General features: G+C 38.0%; 1 protein-coding gene across 5 annotated transcripts in view; it reads left to right on the top strand.

Annotated features, from left to right (window-relative positions):
* Window positions 1-14,208, top strand: part of TEX14 (testis expressed 14, intercellular bridge forming factor) — a 148,855-nt gene that overhangs the window by 65,200 nt on the left and 69,447 nt on the right. For all 5 annotated transcript variants that reach the window (XM_074223600.1, XM_074223601.1, XM_074223597.1 and 2 more), the window contains exon 9: window positions 3,354-3,477. In XM_074223600.1, the coding sequence (XP_074079701.1) occupies window positions 3,354-3,477 (124 nt within the window). The remainder of the gene's footprint in view (window positions 1-3,353; window positions 3,478-14,208) is intronic.

The raw sequence follows: 14,208 nt of genomic DNA on the forward strand, positions 1-14,208 counted from the left end.
GACCTTGCGAAACTGACTCTCCCTAACTGAATTTAGGAGGGAGATTAGATTTGCTCAGAATATAGATTCCCTTATTTATATGAGATGTATATATCTGACCAGCTCACAGTTATTCCCTCTGGGTAGAAAATTTATCTATTCAAAGACTGAGTGAGGCTTAGAATAAGACCTGAGAGAGCATCAGAAACCCCAGGAATGAGAATTGGTGCATTTCTGTGAAATGTGGGCATGTGGGGGGGGGGGGGGGGAGAAGGAGAGAGAGAGCCACAGAGAGAAACAGAGACTGACCATGCTTAGGAGCCCTGGTTTTGAATCCAGGATCTCTACTTCCTAACCATATGATAATATCAGGGCACTAGTCTCCAATTCTTCTTTATCACAGTAATATAGTGAAAGATGCTGGATTGAAAATGAAGCCTCACTTTGATTCTTAGCTCCAAACCTTAACTTTCTTGGGTGAGTCACCCTCCCTGAACTTGAATTCTCTTCACCTGTGAGAGGGATTAAACAACATTAACTTTATTTACTTTTTAGATCAAGTCAACCTACATTTCCCTAGTGCTTACTGAGTGCCAGTGATCTTACTAAACACTGGGAATATAAATACAGGCAAAAAGAAAGACAGTCCTTGCCCACAAGGAGCTTACATTCTAAAGGAGAAGAGAAAGATGGGGTGGGTTTCATTTTTGAAATGTTTTTTGGTTAGGGTACTAAATACCCAGACTGAGAACATTCAAGACAAAAGTCTAGCAAAAAAGTAAAGATCTGCTGACCTAGACCTCATCTTAAAAATGGAGGTTCAAGAAAAAATCAGCTAATGAGAGGGAAAGGTCAAAGGGCTGGAGGGTACTTCTAGTGTGAGAAATGAACTTCCAGGGTGAAGAAGTTTCTGAGACATATAAAGTCTAAAAGAGGAGTGTGGCTTGGAGAGGATGAAAGCTATTATTATTAGTATTACCTCATGGGGTTAATAGGGAAATTCATTATGATAATGTATCTGAAAATGATTTTAAACAGTAAAACTCTTTAATTGTATATATGGTAGAAAATTTTAGAGGTTTCATATTCTTTGCCCTGAATAGTTTTGTTTATCCTCTGGGTACGTCAGTAAGAGCTCTACAGACATCATTTGTTGCTGCATCAGAAGAGGAAGGACCCTTGGTCCTGTTCCTGTCTGGAAACTCTTCCTGCAGAGGATGAAGTAGAAGTAAAATCTCATCCAAGGCCAATCTGGATTGACATTGGTATCTGTCAATGCAGCAGAGCAAGTCCAAATGGCAGGTCAGGCCAGAGAGGGGCTGAGACTTGTGTGCTTTTGTGATGTCTGAGTTGCTACTCTGATTCCACTCAGGAAGCTTCTGTGAATCTTTAAGACCTTGGGTTACTGTTGTAAGGCTAGTTCCCCAGATCTAGCCAGGCTAGGAATTCAACCCTCAGTTTAACCAGGGTTGATCAGACCTTGGGAAACTGACTCCCAAGAAGTTTCAGGGCATTTTAGTTTGTTCGAGACTGTAGCAATGGAGGTTGGTGACCCTCATTTTTTTCATCTGATTCCAAGCTCCTTCACTGAGCAACACATATGGGTTTCCAAAGCTGATTACTCTTCCTCAAGAATTCAGCTAGTAACCAACTGGCAAGAGTGAGAGGCACTCATTTAAGGGCATTCCCCAGTGTGGCTGACTAAGGTCAGTGGAACCCAGCCAATTGTGACATTGATCTTTAAAGTCATATTTTTTGCACATGAAATGACATAGCATATTTAACTCTGACACTGGGGACAGAAGCTCTTTGTGCCTCTGTGCATCCTGGAAATGAAATAGAAAAAGACCCAATTATATTTCATTTCTGTGGGTCAAACCAGAGAGGCCTTGAAAATACTCTTGCTCATTTATGTTTCTCAGTCCAAAGAGGTTCAGAGTGAGAATGGCACCCTTGGGGTCCGCCACACATCCTTTTCCTGCCTCATATCTTAGAAACATCTTTCTAGAAGAGCAGTTGAGAGTTCCAGCAATGATGCAAGCTGAGAACCTCTATCAATAGCAACAAGCTATTGGTTTTAGGTAGAATTACTTACCTTTTAATGAAACTTGAAAAAAAAATAACTTTTCCATGTTAATTGGGCTACACTCATTGTGACTCAAAAGGAGCTGGTAGAACAATGCCACATGTTTTTCCTGGGAACTGGGAGGAAAAGGCAAAGTTTTAGAAATAATCTTTTTCTCAAGCTGAGGGGGTGACTAATCCCCCTCCATCTTCAAAATTTTCTCCCATTTAGTATTTCATCTCAGCCCCTAGTGCCTTATGTCCCCAGCACATGGTGAGTGTAATTAGCACCAAAGCAGTGGTCTTCTCCAGAAGCATTCTCTTTTTTTTTTAAAGGTTTTTGCAAGACAAATGGGGTTAAGTGGCTTGCCCAAGGCTACACAGCTAGGTAATTATTAAGTGTCTGAGACCGGATTTGAACCCAGGTACTCCGGACTCCAGGGCCGGTGATTTATCCACCGTGCCACCTAGCTGCCCCCCAGAAGCATTCTCAAACTCAACTAAGCTAGGGATGACACATCATGTCCTGCCTGCCAGCCCTACCCACCTGGTATAGGAAAGGCCATTTCCTAGGTAAATTATGGCATTTATATGATGGTCCTATTTTGACTCAAACAAAGATTAGTGTGGATATCTGAAAGTGTTTGAAAGAATATTTTGAAACTTAAGTTTACATTTTACCATTGCTTCATTTTACATTAAGATAGTTGTATATAGGGGCGGCTAGGTGGCACGGTGGATAAAGCACCGGCCCTGGAGTCGGGAGTACCTGGGTTCAAATCCGGGAGTACCTGGGTTCAAATCTGGTCTCAGACACTTAATAATTACCTAGCTGTGTGGCCTTGGGCAAGCCACTTAACCTCATTTGCCTTACAAAAAAAACAAAACTAAAAAAAATAGTTGTATATAAATATTGCCCTCACCCATTGTTAAAATAAACTTAGAAGTATATAGATAGTGTGTTTACTTGACACATAGGATCTGTGATATATATGGAGTACATTTCTCTTATTGTGTAAATGTTTATGATTAGAACTGGTCCTCTGTGTTTTTATAGGTTGCAGATAATTTGTCCCTTTATGATGACTAAATTCATTGCATTCAAATGATGTTTATGTAATAGAAATCATGCAAACTACTGAAGAATTTAAAATATGTATATGATATATATAATATACATGTACAAACTAAAGAAAGAAATCCAATGTATTTTAAAAATAAATCATCCCAAGAAGGGAGAGAGGAAGGATAAAGACCCTTTTTCACTTCCTTTCACACATCTGATCTTTTAAATCTTTTCTCCCTCACAGTAAATTACGCCATCCCCACTTATTGCAGTTGATGGCTGTATGTTTGTCTCAGGATCTAGAGAAAACTCGTCTGGTCTATGAGCGGATTAATATTGGCTCCCTATACAGCATCCTCCATGAAAGGGTAAAGTACTTTGTTCTCTAATTTCTTTCCTTTTTATTTTTTTTTCAGTTTCAATATTTTCCCCTTCCCCCCCTTTCCAAAAAAAAATAATAATAATGAATTCTCATTTATGTTCATTTGGAAAGTCACTGCTTAGTTCAGTTTAGTTAGGCCTTTGGGTGGTTTGTACAATGATAACACAGAGGATTTGTATAGCATTTTAAGGCTTACAAAGCAGTATTCAGATGATCATTTTCTCCTTAGAACAACAGGTAGGTGATATTATTATCCCATTTGATAGAAAAGGAAACTGAGGCAAGCAAAGATTAAGTGACTAAAGCAGCATTTGACTTCAGTCTTCCTGACTTTAGGGTATAACACACTATCACTTGTTTCTCAACATTTCTCTCTCTCTCTCTCTCTCTCTCTCTCTCTCTCTCTCACACACACACACACACACACACACACACACCCCACATACACGTTCACCCTTAAGATGCATTTTTTCTTTTTTTTTCCATTGACAATCATATATGTTTCATATCCCATGTGTTCCCAAAATAGTCATAGCAGCTCTTTTTGTAGTGGCAAAGAATTGGAAATTGAGGGAGATGCCCATCAATTGGGGAATGGTTAAAATAGTGATGGTATATGAATGTTATGGAGTACTATTGTTCTATAAGAAACCATAAATGGTTGAACTCTAGAGAAGCATGGAATGAATTACAGGATCTGATGCACTTGTATCAATATGTAATTACTGTTGAATTTAAGGGACAACATAATGAGTTATACTTTGGAGTTGTTAAGTTTGAAGTATCTATTGAGACATCAAATGGGAAATGTTCAATAAGTGTTTGGTGAGTTTTTCAAATTGATATTTTATTTTTCCAAATATGTGTTATGAAAGTTTTTTAACATTCGTCCGTATGCATATGTAAATTTTTAAGTTACAAAATTTCCTTCCACCCTCCCTTCCTACTCCCCTCCCCTGATTGGCAAACAACCAGGTTAATATTGTATATACAATATTACAGATTAGTCATTTTCAGTGTGAAGAATTAGGATTAAGGGAAAGAAATACATGAGATTTTTATTTTTTAAAGTGAATGTAGGGGCAGGTAGGTGGCACAGTGGATAGAGCACCACCCCTGGAGTCAGGAATACCTGAGTTCAAATCTGGCCTCAGACACTTAATGATTACCTAGCTGTGTGGCCTTGGGCAAGCCACTTTAGCCCCATTTGCCGTGCAAAAAACTTAAAAAAAAAAGTCAATGTAGTACTTAACAGATTCTGAAGGGGTTTTTTGTTTTGTTTTGCTTTTCTTCCTCTGGATGGGGATAGCATTGTCCATAGCCAGCCACCTAGGATTGTCCTAACTCTCTGAACTACTGAAAGGAGCTGTATCCATCAGGGTTGATCATCTCACAAAGTTGTTAATAGATATATTGTTCTCTTGGCTCTGCTCCCTTCACTTGGCATTAGATCCTGTAATTCATTCCATGCTTCTCTAGAGTTCAACCATTTATGGTTTCTTTTAGAACAATAGTATTCCATAATATTCTTATACCATAAATTTTAACTATTCCCCCCAATTGATGAACATCCCCTCAATTTCCAATTCTTTGCCACTACAAAAAAGAGCTGCTATGAATATTTTAGAATATGTGGGACTTTTCCCATTTCTTTATGATTTCTTTTGGATATAGACCTAGATTTAGAATTGCTGGGTCAAAGGGTATGAACAGTTTTATTGTTCTTTGAGCATAGTTCCATATTGCTTTTTAGAATGGTTGGATCAGTTCACAACTCCACCAGCAATGTATCAATGTCCTAATACTCCCACAACCTCTCCAACATTGATCATTTTCCCTTTTTGTCATCTCAGCTGATCTAACAGGTATGAGGTGATAACCTCTTAGTTGTAATGATTTGGAGAATTTTTTCATATGATTACACAACGCTTTAATTTATTCATTTGAAAACTATCTTCATATCCTGTGACCATTTGCCAATTGGGGAATGACTTGTAATCCTATAAATTTGATGCAATTCTCTATATATTTTAGAAATGAGATCTTTATCATAGCTCCTAGTTGTGAAGATTGTTTCCCAGCTTTCTGCTTTATTTCTAATTTTGGCAGCACTGATTTTATTAGTGCAAAACCTTTTTAATTTAATATAATCAAAATCATTCATTTTGATGTTTATAATGTACTCTTTCTTATTTGTCAGAAATTTGTCCCCTTTCCATAGATCTAATAGAGCGTTTCTTGGCCTATTAATTTATCTATAGTGTTGGCCTTTATGTCTAAAATCCGCACCTGGTTTTTACCATACTATTTTCCAGTTTTCCCAACAATTTTTGTCAAATAATGAGTTCTTATCTGAGAAGCTAATGTCTTTGGGTTTGTCAACCGGAGATTACTGTAGTTATTTACTGCTGTTTCTTTTGAACCTATCCTAATCCACTGATCCATTACTCTGGCTCTTAACTAGTACCAGGCAGTTTTGATGACTGTCACTTTATAATACAGTTTTAGATCTGGTAGAGCTAGGCCAACTTCCTTTACATTTTTTTCATCAGTTCCCTTGTATTCTTAACCTTTTGTTGCTCCAGATTAATTTTGCTACTATTTTTTCCTAGTTCAGTAAAATAATTATTTTGGTAGTTTGATTGGTATGGCACTGAATAAGTAATTTAATTTGGGTAGAATCATTATTTTTATTGCATTAGCTCAACCTAACCATGAGCAATTGACATTTTCCGAGTTATTTAGATCTAACTTTATTTGGGTGAGAAGTGCTTTATAATGTTCATACAGTTTCTGGGTTTGTCTTGGGAGGTAGATTCCCTACAGTTACTTTAAATGGAATTTTTCTTTCTCTTGCTTTTGGGCTTTGTTGTTCATATATAGAAATGCTGATGATTTATGTGGGTTTATTTTATGTCCTGCTATTTTGCTGAATTTATTGTTTCAAGGAGTTTTTTAGATTTTCTCAGGTTCTCTAAGTATACCATCATATTGATGCAGAGAACATGGACATAGGGAATATTGAAATTAATTGTAAACAAAATTTTGTAAATATTCACTCTTTCTCTATAAAAAAAACTCCATTATGCAGGTGCTGAAACAAGATCCAATGCCACCCAGGTCAGAATCAGAGATCCTTAATGCCTCCTCAAAAGACAATCTCACCAGTACAGGACTTGGGCAACTCCCAAGTCACCACCTCTTCCCATGGACTCCAAAGGGGGGTTTAAGGAGATTTCAGGCAGAGGCTTGGTATCTTTTGCTTTCTGACTTCTGCTTAATCTGGAAGCTGGCCTGCCAAAATTAATTAGCAATCCATGTGTTTTTCTTTAATCTCTCTTTAACTTCCCTGTTACTTTCTTTGTGTTATACCTTCTTAATTTTTTAAAATATTTAATATTTATTTATTCTCAGTTTTGTACAAATAATGTTTTTTAATATATTAATAAAATATTCTTGTTTAAGAGTAAACAAAATACTCCCCCCCCCAGAAAAAATATAGACTCGCTTGAGCAATAAAGTAAAGGGGAGAGAAAAAAAATTAAATACATAAATAAACAAACAAATAAATAAATAAAAATAGTAATAATTGTAGGTATGGCCAGATGACGCAATGGACAGAGCACCAGCCCTGGAGCCAGGAGCACCTGAGCCCATATCTGGCCCCATACACCCAACAATCACCCAGCCATGTGACATGCAAGCCACCCCAACCCCACTGCCCTGCAAAAACCAAAAAAAAAAAGAAAAAAAGACCCAAAATAAAATAAAATAGTAATAATAGTAGGGGTGGCTGGGTGGCGGACAGAGCATTGGCCCCTGAGCCAGGAGCACCCAGGTCCAAATCCAGCCTTAGACATGATCACCCTGCTATGTGGCCCCAGGCAGGCCACCCAGCCCATTTGCCCTGCACCCCCCCAAAAAAATAATAATAATAAAAAATGTGCTTCAGTTTGTGTTCCAACACCAACAACTCTGTCGCGAGTGGATCACATTCTTTATGGTAAATCCATCACAAAAGTTACTTCCGTATTTTTCCACTGCTGACATTGCTGATCAAAACTCCCTCCTTTCGTATTTCTCCACTACCATGTAGTATATTTTCTCTCTCCTTTCACTCTGACTCTGCTGTAGGGTGGTTGAGTGGCGCAGCGGACAGATCCCTGGTCCTGGGGCCAAGAGGCCCCAAGCCCCCCTATACCCCTTAGGCCCAGCATCCACCTGGCCCTATGGTCCCAGATAGGCCATCCAATCCCAGCCCCTTGCAAGAAGTAAAAAAGAAAATGTATTATATCTGACCACTCTCCCGCCATGGTCCATCCTCTCCTCTATCACTCACATCCCCACCCCTTCCACCTGTCCCCTCCCTCTCTCCTTCTTACTCCAGATGCCTATACCCCATTGAGTATATATGCTGTTTCCTCTCCTAGCCACCTCTGATGAGAGCAAAGATTCCCTCATTCCTCCTTGTCTTCCCCCCCTTCCATATCATTGCAATAGCTCATTGTAATAAAGAAAAATCTTATTATATGAAATATCTTGGCCTCTTCCCCCTCTGCTTTTTCTTTCTCCCATTACATTTCCCTTTTTTCTATTGACTCTATTTTTACACAATATTTTATCTTTGAATTCAGCTTTCTCCTGTGCTCCAACTATAAAAGCTTCTACCTGCTCTATTAACTGAGAAGGTTCATATGAGTATTATCAGTGTCATTTTTCTATGCAGGAATACATGCAGTTCATCATCATTAAGTCCCTCATATTTTCCCCTTCTCTTCCAATCTCTATGCTTCACCTGAGTCCTGTATCTGAAGATCAAACCTTCTGTTCAGCTCTGGCCATTCCAAAAGGAACATTTGAAATTCCCCTGGTTCATTGAAAGTCCATCTTTTTCCCTGGAAGAGGACATTCAGCCTTTCTGGGTAGTTGATTCTAGGTTGCGTTCCAAGCTCTTTTGCCTTCTGGTATATTATATTCCAAGCCCTACGAGCTTTTAATGTAGTTGCTGCTAAGTCCTGTGTGATCCTGACTGCAGCTCCACAGTATTTGAATTGTGTCCTTCTGGCTGCTTGTAATATTTTCTTTTTGACTTGGGAGTTCTGGAACTTGGCTATAATATTCCTAGGGGTTGGTTTTTTGGGGTCTCTCTTGGGGGGATTGGTGGATTCTTTCCATTCCTATTTTGCCCTCTGCTTCTAGAATATCAGGGCAATTTTCCTGTAGTAATTCTTAGAAAATGATGTCAAGGCTTTTTTCCTGATCATGACTTTCAGGTATTCCAATAATTTTCAAATTGTCTTTTCTAAGTCTGTTTTCCATATCAGTTGTTTGTTCAATGAGATATTTCACATTTTCTTCTAATTTTTCATTTTTTTGGTTTTGAAGTAATGAGTCCTGATTTCTCATAAATTCATCAATCTCCTTGAGTTCTATTCTTCGTCTGAAGGATTTGTTCTCCTCAGAGAGTTTTCTTATCTCTTTTTCCATCTGGCCAATTCTGCTTTTTAAAGCATTCTTCTCCTCAATAACTTTTTGAACTGTTTTATCCATTTGACCTAAGCTGGTTTTTAGCATGCTGTTTTCTTCAGCATTTTTTGGGATTTCCTTGACTAGGCTGCTGACTTCATTTTCATGTTTTTCCCGCATCTCTCTCATTTCTTTTCCCCATTTTTCTTCTGTCTTCCTCATTTGATTTTTAAAGTCTTTTTTTAGCTCTGTCATAGCCTGATCCCAATTTCTGTTTTTCTTGGAGTCTTTACATGCAGGAGCTTGTGCTTCCTCATCTTCAGACTGAGTATATTGATTCTTCTTGGGATCATAGATGTATTTCTCAATGGTCTTCCTCTTTTTTCCTCTGCTTGCTCATTTTCCCAGCCTAAGCCTGTTTTTGGGGTGCTTCCTGAGCTTTTGGGACACTCCCACAAGGGTCTCAGTGTGTGAGGCTCTGTCCTCCCTCCTGGTCTGTGAATGATCATATGCACCCCACTCTGCTATGGGGCTGAGGTGGGGGGCCCCTGCTGTTCTACGGGGGGGCATAGACTGCGATCAGGATCTGAATGTGGTCAGAGCCCCAGAGTCCTGTTCCAGGGGCAGAGCTCTGCAGTCTCTGTCTCCCTAGGTTCAATGGGCTCATGCCCTGGGGGCTCCTGCTTACCAGCTCCACCTGCTTCTGTTTCCTGGATCTGGAATGCAGTAGGCATGCTGCTATCTGTGTGCCCTGAGGGCTGGAGTTCAGTGCTTGCTCTGGCAGAGGTCACCCCCCTTCCCCCAGTTTTGCTGGTGCTCCCTGGGGGGCGTAGCTCAGGAGACTCCTCCCCCCCCCCACCCCCCCACCCCCCACCCCCCGCTGCTGTGAGCTGAGACTCCCAGTGCCCTGGGGCTGAAGTTCTTTCGCTCTGACTGGCCATCCCTCCAACCCCAGGGAGCAGAGCCTTTCTGCTCTTTTCCAGGTTACCTTGAGTAGGAGAACTGCTTCACTGGGTCCCTCTGTGGGTTCTGTCTCTAGAAAAGTTTTGAAGATTTACGGGAGAGCACCTATGACTCAATCTGCTCTTGTCGCCATCTTGGCTCCGCCCCGCCCCGCCCCTGCCCCCCCCCCCTGTAACTTCTTAATAAAATCTCTATTTTCTTTTTACACCTGCATTCTAGGGTCAGGTAGTGAGCCTTCATAAGAAAACTACATTCCCACTGCAACAGTATCATCTGCAAAGAGTGAAAGATTTGCTTCCTCATTGCCAATTCTGATTCCTTCAGTTTCTTCTTTTATTGCCAAAGCTAACATTTTTAATACTTTATTGAACAGTAATGATGATAATGGTCATCCTTTTTCACCCCTGATCTTTTTAGAAATGGGCCAAATTTATCCCTATTACATATAATATTTGTTGATGTTTTAGACAGATACTACTTAATATTTTAAGAAAAACTCCCATTTCTTCTTTTTTTTTAGGTTTTTTTTCAAGGCAAACGGGGTTAAGTGGCTTGCCCAAGGCCACACAGCTAGGTAATTATTAAGTGTCTGAGACTGGATTTGAACCCAGGTACTCCTGACTCCAGGGCCAGTGCTTTATCCACTACGCCACCTAGCTGCCCTCTCCCATTTATTCTTAAACTTTCTAGTGTTTTTAATAGGAATGGGTATAATATATTTGTATCAAAGGCTTTTTCAGCATCTATTGAGATAATCACATGATTTCTATTGCTCTAGCTGTTGATATGTTTAATTGTGTTGAGAGTTTTCCTAATATTGAACCATCCCAGCTTACCTGGTATAAACCTATTTGATCATGGTATATTATCCTAGTAATAACTTGCTGTAATTTCCTTGCTAAAATTTTATTTAAGATTTTTTCATCAATGTTCATTAGGGAGATTGAGCTATAATTTTCTTTGTTTTGGTTCTTCCTGGTTCAATTATTAGCACCATGTTGTTGTCATAAAAGCAATTTGGCAGAATTCCTTCTATGTTTTAAATAGTTTATGTAGAATATGAATTAATTGTTCCTTAAATGTTTGGTAGAATTCACTTATAAATCCATCTGGACTGAAGACTTTTTATTAGGGAGTTTTATTGATGGTTTCTTCAATTTCTTTTTCTGAAATGAGGTTATTTAAAATTATGTTATTTCCTCTTCTGTTAATCTGGGCAGTTTGTATTTTTGTAAATATTCATCCGTTGCATTCAGATTATCAAATTTATTGGCATACAGTGTGACAAAGTAGCTCTGCATTACCTCTTTAATTTCCTTCTTATTGATGGTTAGTTCACTTTTTTCAGTTTTGATACTGGTAATTTGATTGCTTTCTTTCTTTTTTTAAATCAACTTAACCAGAAGTTTGTCTATTTTTTATTGTTTTTTTTCATAAAACCAACTTTTAGTTTTATTTATGAAATCAATGGTTTTTTTGCTTTCCATTTTATTAATCTTTCCCTTGATTTTCAGAATTTATAATTTGGTCTTTAATCGGGGATGTATAATTTGTATTTCTTCTAGCTTTTTTAGATGCATTCCCAATTCATTGATCTCCTCTTTCACTATTTTATTCATATAGGCATTTAAAGATATAAATTTTCCCCTTAAAACTGCCTTGGCTGCATCCCATAAATTTTGGTATGATGTCTCATTATTATCACTTCCTTGGATATAATAATTATTATTTTTTTTATTAAAGATTTTATTTGAATTTTACAATTTTCCCCCCAATCTTACCTCCCTCCCCCACCCCACCCCCAGAAAGCAATTTGTCAGTCTTTACTCTGTTTCCATGTTGTACATTGATCCAAATTGAGTGTGATGAGAGAGAAATCATATCATTGAGGAAGAAACACAAAGTATAAGAGATAAAAAGATCAGACAATAAGATATCTGGTTTTTTTCCTAAATTAAAGGGAATAGTCCTTGAAGTTTGTTCAAACTCCATGGCTATTTATTTGGATAGAGATAGTCTCCATTGCAGACAGCCCAAAATTGTTCCTGATTGTTGCACTGATGGAATGAATGAGTCCTTCAAGGTTGATCATCACCCCCAAGTTACTGTTGGGGTATACTACAGTGTTTTTCTGGTTCTGCTCATCTCACTCAGCATCAGTTCATGCAAATCCCTCCAGGCTTCCCTGAATTCCCATCCCTCCTGGTTTCTAATAGAACAATAGTGTTCCATGACATACATATATCATAGTTTGCCAAGCCATTCCCCAATTGAAGGACATTTACTTGATTTCCAATTCTTTGCCACCACAAACAGGGCTGCTATAAATATTTTTGTACAAATGATGTTTTTACCCTTTTTCATCATCTCTTCAGGGTATAGACCCAGTAGTGGTATTGCTGGGTCAAAGGGTATGCTCATTTTTGTTGCCCTTTGGGTGTAGTTCCAGATTTCTCTCCAGAAAGGTCGGATGAGTTCACAGCTCCACCAACAATGTATTAGTGTCCCAGATTTCCTACAACCCTTCCAACAATGATCATTATCCTTTCTGGTCATATTGGCCACTCTGAGAGGTGTGAGGTGGTACCTCAGAGAAGCTTTCATTTGCATTTCTCTAATAAGTAATGATTTAGAGCAATTTTTCATATGTCTATGGATTGCTTTGATCTCCTCATCTGTAAATTGCCTTTGCATATCCTTTGACAATTTATCAATTGGGGAATGGTTTTTTGTTTTAAAAATATGACTTAGTAGGGGCTGCTAGGTGGCACAGTGGATAAAGCACCGGCCCTGGAGTCAGGAGTACCTGGGTTCAAATCTGGTCTCAGACACTTAATAATTACTTTGCCATGTGGCCTTGGGCAAGCCACTTAACCCCATTTGCCTTGCAAAAACCTAAAAAAAAATATGACTTAGTTCTCTGTATATTTTAGAAATGAGTCCTTTGTCAGAATCATTAGTTGTAAAGATTGTTTCCCAATTTACCACATTTCTTTTGATCTTGGTTACAGTGATTTTATCTGTGCAAAAGCTTTTTAATTTAATGTAATCAAAATCATCTAGGTTTTTTTTGGTGATGTTCTCCATCTCTTCCTTATTCATGAACTGCTTCCCTTTCCATAGATCTGACAGGTAAACTAGTCCTTGATCTTCTAATTTGCTTATAGTATTGTTTTTTTATGTCTAAATCCTGTAACCATTTGAATCTTATCTTGGTAAAGGGTGTTAAGTGTTGGTCTAATCTAAGTTTCTTTCATACTACCAATTTTCTCAGTAGTTTTTATCAAAAAAGATACTTTTTATCCCAATAGCTGGACTCTTTGGGTTTATCAAACAGCAGATTACTATCATCTAGTCTATTCCACTGGTCCACCACTCTGTTTCTTAGCCAATACCAAACAGTTTTGATAACTGATGCTTTGTAATATAATTTTAGGTCAGGTAGGACTAAACCCCTTCTTTTGCACCTTTTTTTCATTAAATCCCTGGAAATTCTTGACTTTATTTCTCCATATGAATTTACTTACAACTTTTTCTAACTCATTAAAGTAATTTTTTTGGAATTTTGATTTGTAGGGCACTAAACAGGTAGTTTAGTTTTGGTATTTTTATTATATTAGCTCTTACCTATCCATGAGCAGTTGATATTTGCCCAGTTTTTTAAATCTGATTTAATTTGTGTGAGAAGTATTTTATAATTGTTTCCAAAAAGTTTCTGAGTCTGCCTTGGCAAATAGACTCCCAGGTATTTTATATTGTCTGAGGTACTTTGAATGGGATTTCTCTTTCTAGCTCATCCTGCTGTATCTTGCTAGTCATATATAGAAAAGTTGAGGATTTATGAGGGTTTATTTTATATCCTGCAACTTTGCTAAAATTGCTAATTGTTTCCAGTAGTTTTTTGGATGATTTCTTGGCATTCTCTAGGTAGACCATCATGTTATCTGCAAAGAGTGAGAGTTTTGTCTCTTCCTTCTGAATTCTAATTCCTTCAATTTCTTTTTCTTCTATAATTGCTGAAGCTAACATTTCTAATACGATATTGAATAGTAGTGGCGATAATGGGCATCCTTGTTTCACCTCTGATCTTATTTGGAATGCCTCTAGCCTCTCCCCATTGAGTATAATGCTTGTTGATGGTTTCAGATAGAGACTGCTAATTATTCTAAGGAATAGTCTATTTATTCTTGGATATAATTATTAATTATTTCTATTATTTGCTGTTTGATCCACCCATTATTTAAGATAAAGTTATTTAATTTCCTGATATTAACATGGCTGAGAATGC

This window comes from Macrotis lagotis, chromosome 2 (genome assembly GCF_037893015.1).
Source record: "Macrotis lagotis isolate mMagLag1 chromosome 2, bilby.v1.9.chrom.fasta, whole genome shotgun sequence".
NCBI classification, from domain to species: Eukaryota; Metazoa; Chordata; class Mammalia; order Peramelemorphia; family Peramelidae; genus Macrotis; species Macrotis lagotis.